General features: G+C 41.0%; 1 protein-coding gene across 2 annotated transcripts; it reads right to left on the bottom strand.

Annotated features, from left to right (window-relative positions):
• Positions 1-1,689: 1,689 nt before the first annotated feature.
• Positions 1,690-11,158, bottom strand: LOC126561416 (JNK-interacting protein 3). Of its 2 annotated transcripts, none has more exons than XM_050217547.1 (10): positions 11,043-11,158; positions 9,539-10,478; positions 8,345-8,362; positions 8,146-8,203; positions 6,703-8,066; positions 6,307-6,521; positions 5,666-6,240; positions 5,416-5,576; positions 5,109-5,339; positions 1,690-1,793 (listed from the first exon to the last, which is right to left on the bottom strand). In XM_050217547.1, exons 1-10 carry the CDS (start codon positions 11,118-11,120, stop codon positions 1,690-1,692), a joined length of 3,744 nt encoding a protein of 1,247 aa, XP_050073504.1. In that variant the 5' UTR covers positions 11,121-11,158. The 2 variants fall into 2 exon arrangements, with proteins under 2 accessions (XP_050073504.1, XP_050073505.1); XM_050217548.1 differs by lacking the exon at positions 1,690-1,793 and adding an exon at positions 3,906-4,057.
• Positions 11,159-12,084: the final 926 nt, after the last annotated feature.

Below are 12,084 nucleotides of genomic sequence, written 5' to 3'. Positions count from 1 at the left end.
AAATATTATTAATGCATTGGTTACTTGTATTTTGCTTTGTCTTTCAAATGGGGAGGGTATTTTTTTACATTTTTGTCTCGGATGCGCATGAGTACGGTACGCTAACAAACGCTATTTTACGTAATATTCGAACCAATTAAAACTTGCCGCTAGAAGAAGGATGCATGCAGCAGCTAACGCAGCACAGCAACGTTGGTAAAGGCGCTGCAGCAAACAACATTTTACGAGGCTTACCTAACCTGTTGAATTTATTATAGTTTGGAAGTTGAAAGTTAACAGACATCAACTGAAGGCATTAAAACATATGTGTACTGTTAAATAATGTGGTTTGTTGGTTGGCTTTTTTTTTTGCACTTACTACATTCATTTACAGGGTTTAAAATTAGCTAACCTCTCCTGTTGACTGCAGTGTTTTAAAACTCTCTCTCTCTCTCTCTTTCTAATCGAACGATCGATGTTATGTGTTTAGGGTTCTGAGAACTAGATAAAACATAAAACAATAAAACAAGCTTAAAAATATAACACCATTAAAATGACTAAAGATACGCGACGGCAGGTGCAAACGACTTACACCGGGCGCTAGAAATTAAATATAACTCATACTAATATGTAACACTGCAATATGTACACACAAGTTAAAATTGGATCACTTTTCTTAACTAAACCCGGGAAAGGAAGTAACGATGCTTTTTTACGTGTTTTTTTTTTTGTTAATTTGTGTAGCACAAGCTAGCTTTTGCAATCATCTTTGTGTAAGTGTGTTCCATTTTGTTTTTGTTTGCAATTACTTTCGCCCTATTACTACTGCTTTTGTGATAAATATTAATGGTATTGTTGTTACTCATAACACAAAACAAAAACCATCCCACTTTTTTGTTGTTGTTTTCTTCGTAATAATAGTTATGATGAGTGTGTATAGCTTGTCTGACTTGTGTATTAATAGTGTATTTTCATTTTTTTTTTGGCGTATCATATCGAAAAAGGGGACTAAAACGCTCTACTAAACTTATTCTTTGGCGTGTTAGGGGAGGAAACGGGGAGGCAGGGAATTAGTATTGGTTGGTTGGTTGGTTGGATGGATGGGTTACCATCATGTCTTATGTCTGGTAAACATAAAAATTAAGTTAGCTTCACGTTTGCTACTATAATACGATGATGAACCTCCGTACCTTGTCGTAAGCAAAACTTCACACAAAACTATCGCCAAAATCCTTTCGCAAAACAACTCTTGGAGGTCGGCGTTGGACTTCACGGGTAGAGTTGGTACATGAAATGTTTCATTAAACAAGTATTACGGTAGTGTATCGTGTATCGCTAACCGCATGAGAGATGTAAGCCACTCCCTAGTACAGTATTGTTTTATGCAAAATGAACTGACTACTACACAACGCGTTAAAAGGAACAACGGGCACAAACCTGGAACACTAGAATACTTGTTTCATTATCTTCGAGCTAACTTCAATGTGGATGCTTTCTGCTGTATGTATCTTTATGTAGCTTTCTTCGGCTTGTCTTCCATTCATCGATGCACAGCTGCTGATTAATGGATTTTGGTTGTTGTTTAGTGTATCTGTAGTACGAAGAAGTAAGTAAACTTGTTCTCGCTCTTTTCGGAAAAAGGGTAATGCCTAAAGCAAAGCATGGATCATGTTGGGGCATGGGGTGTGTGAGCTTATTGGCTGTACCGACTCAGCGATTGCTGACTTTCCACACGATTATGTAGCTTTTTTCATTGCGATTCTCTATGGTTTGGTTCGGTTCTAGTTCGACGCTGGCCTCCATGTCGCCGTCACCTGAGAAGTAAAGGAACGCAATAAGAAAATATTAAATTGAAGCAGTATGCTAATCAAGCGTGCACACGGCACAGGATTAATTTCACTCAGAGCATCATATGTACAGATATAACTAACACAACAAATCCGACTAACTATAAAAGAATTTGAGAGAATAAGCCAAACACAATCTAATTTATGAAAGTAGAGCACATTTTATACAAAAAAAAAAATCCTGTAATGAATATGAACATTAGCGGTAAAATGGTGGAATAGAAAGGAAATGCGAGTGATAAAAAAGTCCTTCAATTGAGTATAAAAGTATTTCGTAAATGTAGAGCAATGAAAGATAAAATATAACAGATCAATATTTTTACTATAAAGGTAAGCTTCTTTCTTAATCATCAATAACCATTTGCTGTGCTTCCTAACGAAGCAAAGTTCATGAAAAATTAAGCAAGACATTATTTTACTTCCATTGTAATAGCGATCATGAAAGAAAAAATTTAAAAAACAGTCATTTTTCCCTACAGATATACAATTATCGAAAAAGACACCCATCCATTTACTACATATCACACATTAATTATATTATAGTCATTAACTACGTAGAACTGCTGGATCAGACACCCTCGACATATACCTTGAAGTTCAAAAGTCCGATTTAAAATTAAATTAATTTTTTTTTCAAGCAAATAAACTAACAGTTCCGAGATGGTCTGATTAAAGGAACTCTGATTAAAATTTTAACAGAACAGTACCAAAAATTTGATCTATAATGTGCAATAGATGAGATATTCTTCTTGCATTAACGTCCCACAGGTCATGCTGGCCATCTAATCACTAGGTCTTACTACATTTATTGATCCGAGGGTTTTTTTTTTGAGAAATACGCTTCTTGAGTATTTGACAACAACAAAAAATCCACCAAAATCAATGTCGAATCATCGATATTGCTTTGCGAGGGGTGTTTAAATTTCCTTTGAGACCGCATTTTTGATATGCTTAGCCTATAGCGTGTAGTTCTTGCATCCTGTTTGGCTGTTGAAACCTTGAAAAGCTTAACATGTCGCAAATGTTCGTACAGTCGTAGTGATGACCGTGATTCGTATCTTGGAACTGACGACCCAAGAATAATCTTAAAGTAGATTCCACAGCAGACTATTACGTACATTAGAATATATTCTAATAATAAATATATAATAAACTTTTTTTAAAAGTTTGCAAGCTGCTGGAGGTACTGCATTAAAGAATCTCGTGAGATTCCTTCTTTAAGCACGCCCTGGCCGTATTTGCTAAATTATTTATTATATGTAGCGTAGATTGAAGTCTCTCAGTTTTCCTCTGTTCCAAATACCTGTCGTGATCTCTGCTAACAATTTCCATTTTTTGAGGATTTTTTCTAACTTTTTCAACACAACTTGATTTCGGCTGACATGTCGCTGTCTTTTGCTCCGTTTCGCCCATGAAACATGAAAGTAATTCATCCTTCTAGATATTGTCTCTCTGTCAATAATCAACGTTGAGCCAAAAACTACAAATATTATAAATCGGAACGTCAATAAGCCTACAAAAGATATAAACCTCTGCCCATAAAATAATTTAAATATAATACACCATTGTTTACTTTACTACAATACAACGCAAACCAAACCTTGCACAGCCCAATCCAAAAAAGCACGCTGTATACGCTCGAACACGATACCATTTTCCCTTTCTCCCAAATACTTTAGAAGACAAAGCATATGTACAAAAAGTGGAATTTCACAAAAGAAAAATCAGGAAAGCAAACAGCAAAGTTCTTTTTGGACTGTATTATGAAGCAAAAACTAACTAAGCGTATAAAGAGAAATCACTATTTATTTATAATTAATTATGACGGTCCAGTGCCGTATTGTTAAAGAGAAATCACTAATGAGTAAAGAAAAACCAGCAATAAGCAAAAAAATAAAAATTAAATACATTATAAAAAACAATTAAAGAAAAACAAAAACAAACTAAAAGCAACATACCTTCGCAAATATATGTTCGAGAACTATAGGTAGTGGGGCACGTGCGCCGATACGTGTTTGTTTCGTAATTGGGACATTCGCAATGGACCGTTTTAACCGAAACGGTAGCATTTGGGTGGGTGAGGGGAGTAGTAGGAGGTGGCTCTATACTTTCTTTCTCTTAGAAAATATACAATAAACCTTAGCTACAAACAGATAAATCATCGTACGATGAACTAACACGCCAAACTAATAAGTGTGTTGCGGCATCGCATACATCTTCTACTATTTCTTCTAGAAGAGAGAGAGAGAGAGAAAGAGAGAAAGAGAGACGAAAAAAAGAGAGAAAAGGGAAAAGAGAACAATAATGTGATGGAGTGGAACTAAGGTTGTTGTACATTGTGTGGCCAATGTTGCGATTAATCGCCACAAGTGCGCAGGATACGTTCAATATAAGGACTATTGTTCACATTGCATTCATTTGATCATTAGCGAATTCATATATAGATCACAGTGCTAATTAATTGTTTGATCTAATGCAAGTCAAGCATACAGTTTAAACGAAAAGGCACTTAAGGGGGTAGCACACTACACTCAAGTTAAACAATAGGAAACATCGCACATGACTATCTCGGTGCTATGTTTTCGAAGCTTCACGGCCCAACATTTTTTAATGACCCAAATAGGGCAGAAGATACTTATGAATAGTATTTATGTCATTATCTTAAAAGAAATCCACAAAAATACCTTATTGTCAGAGAGTACTACCCGCTTAAAAATATACTACCGTGCGATCCACACAAACAAGCATAGTTCCCCTATTGTCAAAATTGCCTTAACAACACTATTAAGGGTTTTTGCCAATACCAATCTGCCAAAATAGTGTCTAATAGGCAGATTTTGGTAATAGGATACTTAATATTAATCGTTTGTAAAAAAAAACAATATAATTCGATTGTACTGCAACAAAATTAAATTATAAGTTGTATGGCATGTTATTGGACATAACAAATAATTAGCATTCCATACTAACGCATGCACCTAGTAGTAGTGGCAAATAATTCAAGCATTATTTTGAGTTAAAATGGTCATAATCATTCATTTAAACTATTCTAACAAATGAACATAAACAGTTTCGCGCATGCGATAGTGTAAATATGCTACCTAAAGCTCGTAAAACCTGATTGATGATTATTTCGAATGATGTATACGATTGTGTTCCTAAGTAACTCAAAATTAAAGTCAAACTATTAAGTCAGCAGACCTAATAATTTCATTTGTGTAGAAAGCCTTAAACTAATAAGAGTTTCCCGGAAAGCGGCACACCATCGCTCGCACTACTTACCTAACCGAAAATCAATGTATCCTTCGCCACCGGATATAACCAGCATATCCTTCGAAGTGGTCGGTAACCCTTGGTTGGGTGGGTTCATCGGTACGGACACGAAAAACTTCACTGCGTCGCGGTGCCCATGGAACGATAGTTGAGCATTTGCGAATCGCGGCGAGTACGGTGTATTGGAAGCGCCGCTAGCGTCAGTCAGTGGTACGGAAATTACCACACCGTTGCCAGTTCCTTAAATTAATCCCAGTTGGTAGATGAGCGTTTGTGTATGAGAAAGCACGTGAGGTTCAAAGGGAGTTTGACGTACCTATCCACAGCCTGTTGCACGATACCAGCAGTGCGGTAATACGTACAAAGGAAAAGCCGAGCTTTCCCGTTCCCAACATCTTCGACACGTACGGATCGATGTCGATGTCTTCCAGATGATCGTACGTTTCTGCCGAAAACAGCCTTAAAGTCGAGTCCAATCTAGTAAACAAAGAATACAAATTGACCCATTATTTATATTGTTGCATTAAAAACAAACGATCACCTTTGTTTTATCTCGTATCACCTACCTTATGGATACCCACACACCCAGCCCCGTTGTTGCCATCTGTCGGATCTGACTTTCCTTCCGTGGATGTGCTTCGAACGATTTCAGTATGCACAGCGTGATTGGATCGATCACATGTATCTTGTTACGGTGCGCGGCCCAAACCTTATCGCCAACAATCGTCAAACAACGCACCGAATATTTCGGCGAACCGAGCGTTAGCAGATGGTAGCTGTTTAGATCCCATTCACCGTTCACCTGTCGTCGAAATACTGCCAACGTGCCGTTCGCAAGCGCTACGATCACACGCGATTCTACGTGCACGATCGAGAGCACCGAGTCGGGCAGTTTGATCTTGTGCAGGCAGACGTTCCATCGGGCGACGGAACTGTGCACGTACAGCATACCGTTCTGTGCTCCGAGCCACATCGTCGGTCCGATCGAAGAGATGGATTCTTCGATCGCAGCAGCAGACTGTTGTTGTCTGCTGGGTGAGGAAGTCGTTTCACCGTCAATCGTATTATCGTTACCGTCCACCGCGATCGCAATCTCTTTCGTGTCCACGTTGAGGCTGTCGGCGGTTTCATTCGAGGGCAGCTAAAAAGTGTGAATTTATTTATTATTAATTTGCTTAACAGTAGTTAGTAGTAGCGATCGCCTTACCTTACTGTTATGGTTAAGATCACGATCGTTGTTAGCTTCGGTCGCTTGTTCCGGTCCTGTATCGGATGGTGGTACCGCTTCTTGAGCTTGTTCTGTAACTTTACTTTCGTCTGCTGAAGTAGCTGCCGCCGATTCGGCGGATGTGCGGACAACCTTTTCATACGATACTTTACCAATATCGTCAGGAGATTCGCCGGGTTTTTCAAGCATTTTGCCTACAAAAGGAAGATTGTTGCAAAAGAAAGACATGTTTCTGTAAGATTTTATACCATTTTTCCGCTATTTTGAGTTCGTGTTGTGTATTACAAAGCATTTTAAAAATATTACGGGATGAATTTAAAAAAATATAAGGAATCGCACAAAAAGAAAAGTCTCCGAAATGTGTTATACACTCACCCGATTTAGTAACTTCGCTGTTTTCCAACATTGCGTAGTCCATTTCAAGTGCACCACGAACCGTACAGATGCACAGCAAATGATTCTGGCACACAGGGAACGAGTCCAGCACTTCGGACGGGTTTTTAGCATCGATCACCGTTACCGTGCTGGCCGAATGGGTGCTGGTGCAGATCCACACGTACGAACTAAGCTCACTGTCCGCATCGAGCGAGTTTGGACCGCCCAGCGCGAGAAGCTTTCGCTCCAACAGTTCACCCAAATCTTTCGGTTCTACCGTGGCCTCATCACCCGTTATCTCGGTGATCTGTGCACCACCGCCGCCGCCGGTTGTTGTGTCTTTTGAATAAAAAATGCTAGCCGCCCCAACGATACAGCCACCATCCTTCGTGTAGCCGCCCTGCAGATTAACGCCACTTGCACACCACACCTTCATGTGCGGACTAGCCTCGGCCAATGGGCGACAGTATACAGGAACCGGAACTGGCACACCACTACCGGTCGGGCGCCCCACACCTCCAATACCACCACCACCAATGCCACCGTTCGCTCCTGTCGCGTTCGATGGTTTAAGACTAGGTAAACTCCAACCGTATGCTTGCAGCCGGCCATCCTCCTTCTGTACGTGTGCCCTCACCTGCCGGTACTGGTCCCGGCGCCGCTGCATCGCACGCTCCGATTGCGTCAGTTCGGGTTCTTTCGATAGCACCAGTATGTTGCTTGCATGGCCACTGCGTAAAAGGGCAGTCGAGGAACCGACCACACCGAGACCACCGATACCAACACCTACACCACCACCCGCACCGCCGCTATTGCCTGCCCCAATGAGCATTCGTCCCTCGGGCATGGCAGGCAGCAGCGTGGCGGCACCGTGCGCTTGCGATTGCGCACTCACGCCACCATAGCGCTGATGAAGGCGCCCGGGGGACTCATTCGTTGGCCTATCGTTGGAGCTAAAGAGATTACTAAAAAACTTCCAAATGCCTTGCTTGGATTTCTTGTCCAGATTTTCGACCCGTGAGGCACGCATCATTTCCGTCCAGCGTACCGCATCCTGTAGCTCCATAAAGCGCTCCTTGTACTGGTTACGCTCCATTAGCACGCGCGCCATCTCGACACGGGTGAATCGTTTGCGCTGTGCCATCGGTACGTCACCCTCCTCCTCTTGGTCGGTTGCCGACGATGAGGCTTGCTTTACTTGGGCTTTCGTTTTTTTCAGTTCCTCCTCTAGCTCGGTTACCTTTGCCTTGAGCTTGTTGCGTGCCAGTATGACCGCGTTCAGCTCCTCTCGAAGGATTTCGATTTCACCGGTCAACTCGTCCACTTTCACTATTAGATCGTCTTTCACGATGTTGAGTGCATTCCTGTGGGGAAAGTACAAAGACAAATGATTATTAAAAATCATGTTTTTTTAAAAAATATCATACTCATTATCACACTCACTTGGTCGCTAACAGCTCATTGTTTTCCATGATCAAATTTTCAACCTCTTTGCCCATACCTGCGAGAAATTAGAAATAGAACACATTTTTAAATAGAACTAAATGATCTTCACCGATAATGTTTGGTTCTATTAGTGTTTGTGTATGTATCTATCTATATATAAATTTTTACATTAGATAAGGTGTAATGAGTGACTTACCGAAAAAGTTATCGTTAGCTGCAAGGGTAGAAAAAAGCGGATGAAAAAAGGAGCAATTAGTAAAATAAGAAAAGCGTTAAAAGGGTTTGCGACATGCAATGAACTTTAATGTGTGTTTCATGAACATTATCAGTAGGACGGATTCTTGGTCAAAAATGAGCTTAATATGGAATATTATTTCGCATGATAAAATAAGAAACTTATCTAAAACGTATTACATTAGTCACACAATATGAATGTGAAAGAACTGTTAATGTTTCAATCATGAGAATTTGATGAATGACGTGGTGCGGCGGACAAAAAACAGCGAAAATTTAAATTGTATAAAAGGTTTCCCATATTCAACCGGACTGCAATGAGCTTTAGTATTGTAGCATGTAATATTAACCACATTTTGGGCTTCATTTATCAAAAGTATTCGCCAGATGACATCGAACGCCCGAATAAGTTTTTCAATTGTAGTATAAAGAAGTCTAGAATATTGACTGTCATGTGTACGTTAGAAAAGGCTTCAGAAGCTAAATAGCTTGGCAAAGAGAGACACACCTTTGGGTATAAACTTCATGCTGGATGCTACCAATGCTAATTTCAACACTCCAAAACATCCTAAAATTAATTTGTTATTCTGAATCGATCTGTGTTGCCTTTTCATCGGACAGACAGACAGGATAGATATCTTTTTCTTTTTTCAACAGGTGAAGTAATTTCTTGAAACTACATATTATCAGTTCTCTAGACAAATGTCGTTTCATAGTGGAGCCGCCAGTTTCTCCGTATAGATTTGTAATAAATGTTAGTCTCTTTCACAACTTATTTTGGCAATTGCCGTACGGGCAGTGTTTGGAACTGAGGAAACTTAAGAAGCACATGAGACCTTGAGCGATATGCGATAAATTGTGGTCAAATGACTTCTTACGAACTAGCTGATCTCATTGGTATGTTCTGGAATTAGCAGCAAACTAAATAACCGTTTCAACAGTATCCTTTTTCAGGCTCAAATTTATGATACAAATGCCAAGAATTTGATTATTGCAATGAGCCTGAAACCATCATACATACGCCGTTATTGTTCCAGGTTTTTCCCTTATCGCACCACATACTGCATGGTATGTGAACATGAAATCAATGAATAATTTTGTTCTCCACACAATTTGCTCAACACTGCAACCCATGCAAACATGCAACAATCCATACCTGATGACGCATAATCCCCGGGATGTACCCAGGCACCGGTAATTTCGTTTTCTTCACTTTCCAAATTATCATCTTGAAACGACAGCTCCTGATAAAGCGTGTTGGCCGAACGTTGCTCTTTCTTTGTGGTCGTTTTACCCGACACACCGCCACCGGATGGACTCTGCAGTACCTTTGCGGTTGAGCTCGTTGCCATTCCATCGGCCGGTGTCGTTGTGGCCGAATCTACCTCTTCCACCTTTTCCGTAGCCTTCGTTTCGATTTCGTTCTGCAGCGAAGGTGGTCCCGAATCGGGCCCGCTGTCATCTTCGCTGCAAAGTGTTTCCGTATCGAGCATGGTAGAATTTTCCAACGATGCAAACCCGTACGAAACGGGTCCCGTTGAGCGCATCATGGGCATTAGACGGGATCGGGAAACGTCCAACCGTTCGGAGGCTGATCCCGCCTGCGAGTGGGTTGAATTGCCCATCATCAGCTTCGTACGCTCCATGTAGTCTACGTGCGTTTTGAACAGTTCCGTGTACCGTTCGTGCAGTTTGCTGTACTCCTTCTTGAGCTCGGATTCGCGTTCTTCCAACCGGCTGGCATGGTCCATGCTGTTTTTGTGCTTGAGCTCCAACATGCGCACGATGCTTTCCAGCGACTCAAGACGGCTGGCCAGCTCTTTGTTCTCCTGCTCGGCCAAATCTTCCGTCTCGAGCAGCTTCTGTTCCGACTGTTTGCGAGCATTCTTTTCACGCTCGTACTGCGTTACCAGCTGCTCGTTGTCTTCGCGAAGCAGTTCCAGTTCGACATCCTGTTCCTGGTTCGTTTGGTACGCCGAATCGAGACATTCGAGTACGTTCACTAGCAGTGGCATGAGTGTTTTCACCACATCCTCATCGTACCGTTGAATCATACGTTCGAATTCTTGATAAATGCTCCCGGCTAAAGATTGCACCTGCACAAAATCGAAAGGTAAACAAAGATTAGTAACATTCATTCATTACCAGATGTTAGGCAAGTAAACGATGCCTCTTATTAGAATAATATGCTTATTATATAAAATTCGTTTTCCATTCCATATTGTAATGGGGAGGAATTTGAAACGCAAGCTTAGCGTTTCCAAAGACTGATTTAAAGTTATTTGTGGACGTCATTCAGCATTCATAACAACAAAACACGGTAAAGGTGTCCAATTTCATTCTATATCCGTTCTGTCCACTAGCAGTTTGGTGCCAGATTGCAGTCGAAAAGTCAGCCGACCAAGCATATGCACGTTGCAGGCTAATTAGATTTAAGCTACACTTTCCTTTTAGCCAATGCTCCAAGCGGAACTGCTCGGAGACGTCCACAAACCGGAACGCATAATCGGTCATTCTCGTTTACCCAGCTAGCTAGGCTGCTATGCTTTCGTGTTGTGTTCCTCTTGCAATGCAATCTTCCAATGCACTTGTCGTCCCCTTGCATATGCTTTTTGGCATTATCCGTCTAGTTCTTTTTGTTATTGAGTTTCATGTATTACCTTTTCTGACATCACCATTGCGGAGTCTTCGTGCGTGCCGTACACGACCTCCGACGATTCACCCGGATTGCTCTCCATCCTTGCTGAGTTATGCTGTTTGCCACTTGCCCTTGTCCCCCTTTATACCCTATGCTTGCACCAACAATAAACACGAAGATGGATTGACGATGATTACGCACAGAGCTGCATCCTTAATGAGGGAAACATGACGGGAAGTTGGTCACGGGAATCGATCGCTGTTGCCCGAACTGTTCCGTGCTAGCTTTCGTCGCCTTTGTCATTTTTTCTCTTCACTCCGATACCAGAGTGGCCACACACAGCTCCGAAACACTTCTTTGCTTTGGAACAAAGTTACGCTTCAATACGAACAAATCATACACGCATAGCAAATATGTGACGCAGTCGCGAACTGTGTACACGGGAAAAAGGGGCGACTTTTGCACTATTTAACGAAAGAATGACTGTTTTGCTACATGTAGTAGCAACAGAAAGAAACGACACAAACAGCGAAGAACTCGCCACACGCAGATTTTAATCCGTAATTCGTTTTTCGTTTTCACAACACCCTCGTTATTATCATCGTCATCCTTGAAGAAAACACGCACACACACGCAAACACACACACGTCTCGTGAAGTGACATATGTGGAATTTGTATTGACAGTGGAAACTGACAGCTGTCAGCAAAATTTTACCAATTGGGAGATTTGCAGCATTCCATAGTGCGCGGTTGAATTGCCGATGTAAACAAACAGTTTCTGCAACGGAAATTCGTATTTTGCATGTATTTTTGGAAGTGTTGATTCGCAACGGCATTAAAATACTGGATATAGGACTAGGAACTAATTCAAAAACTACGGATTTCTGTTTAGGTAGCATTCTCATAATTCATTATTGTCAATAGTAATGACCCATGCAAAGACGAAAATAAAAGCGCGAAATTTACAAAATTATTGAACATTTAATGGAAAACTATTGTATCGCACTACAGAATTTAAACTAAAGCTAATTTACATTGTTTATTGAAGGTTTTCAACATGGGG

This window comes from Anopheles maculipalpis, chromosome 3RL, assembly GCF_943734695.1.
Source record: "Anopheles maculipalpis chromosome 3RL, idAnoMacuDA_375_x, whole genome shotgun sequence".
Lineage (NCBI taxonomy): Eukaryota > Metazoa > Arthropoda > Insecta > Diptera > Culicidae > Anopheles > Anopheles maculipalpis.
This window is presented reverse-complemented; position numbering and strand designations above follow the sequence as displayed.

Bases quoted from the DNA above. Each gene is read 5' to 3' on its own strand.
- LOC126561416 (XM_050217547.1), bottom strand. From the start codon at position 11,120: ATGGAGAGCAATCCGGGTGAATCGTCGGAGGTCGTGTACGGCACGCAC. The intron at 8,067-8,145 runs GTGAGTGTGATA...CTTTCCCCACAG, and splicing joins AATGAGCTGTTAGCGACCAA to GAATGCACTCAACATCGTGA. The intron at 5,340-5,415 runs GTACGTCAAACT...GATTAATTTAAG, and splicing joins GTGCAACAGGCTGTGGATAG to GAACTGGCAACGGTGTGGTA.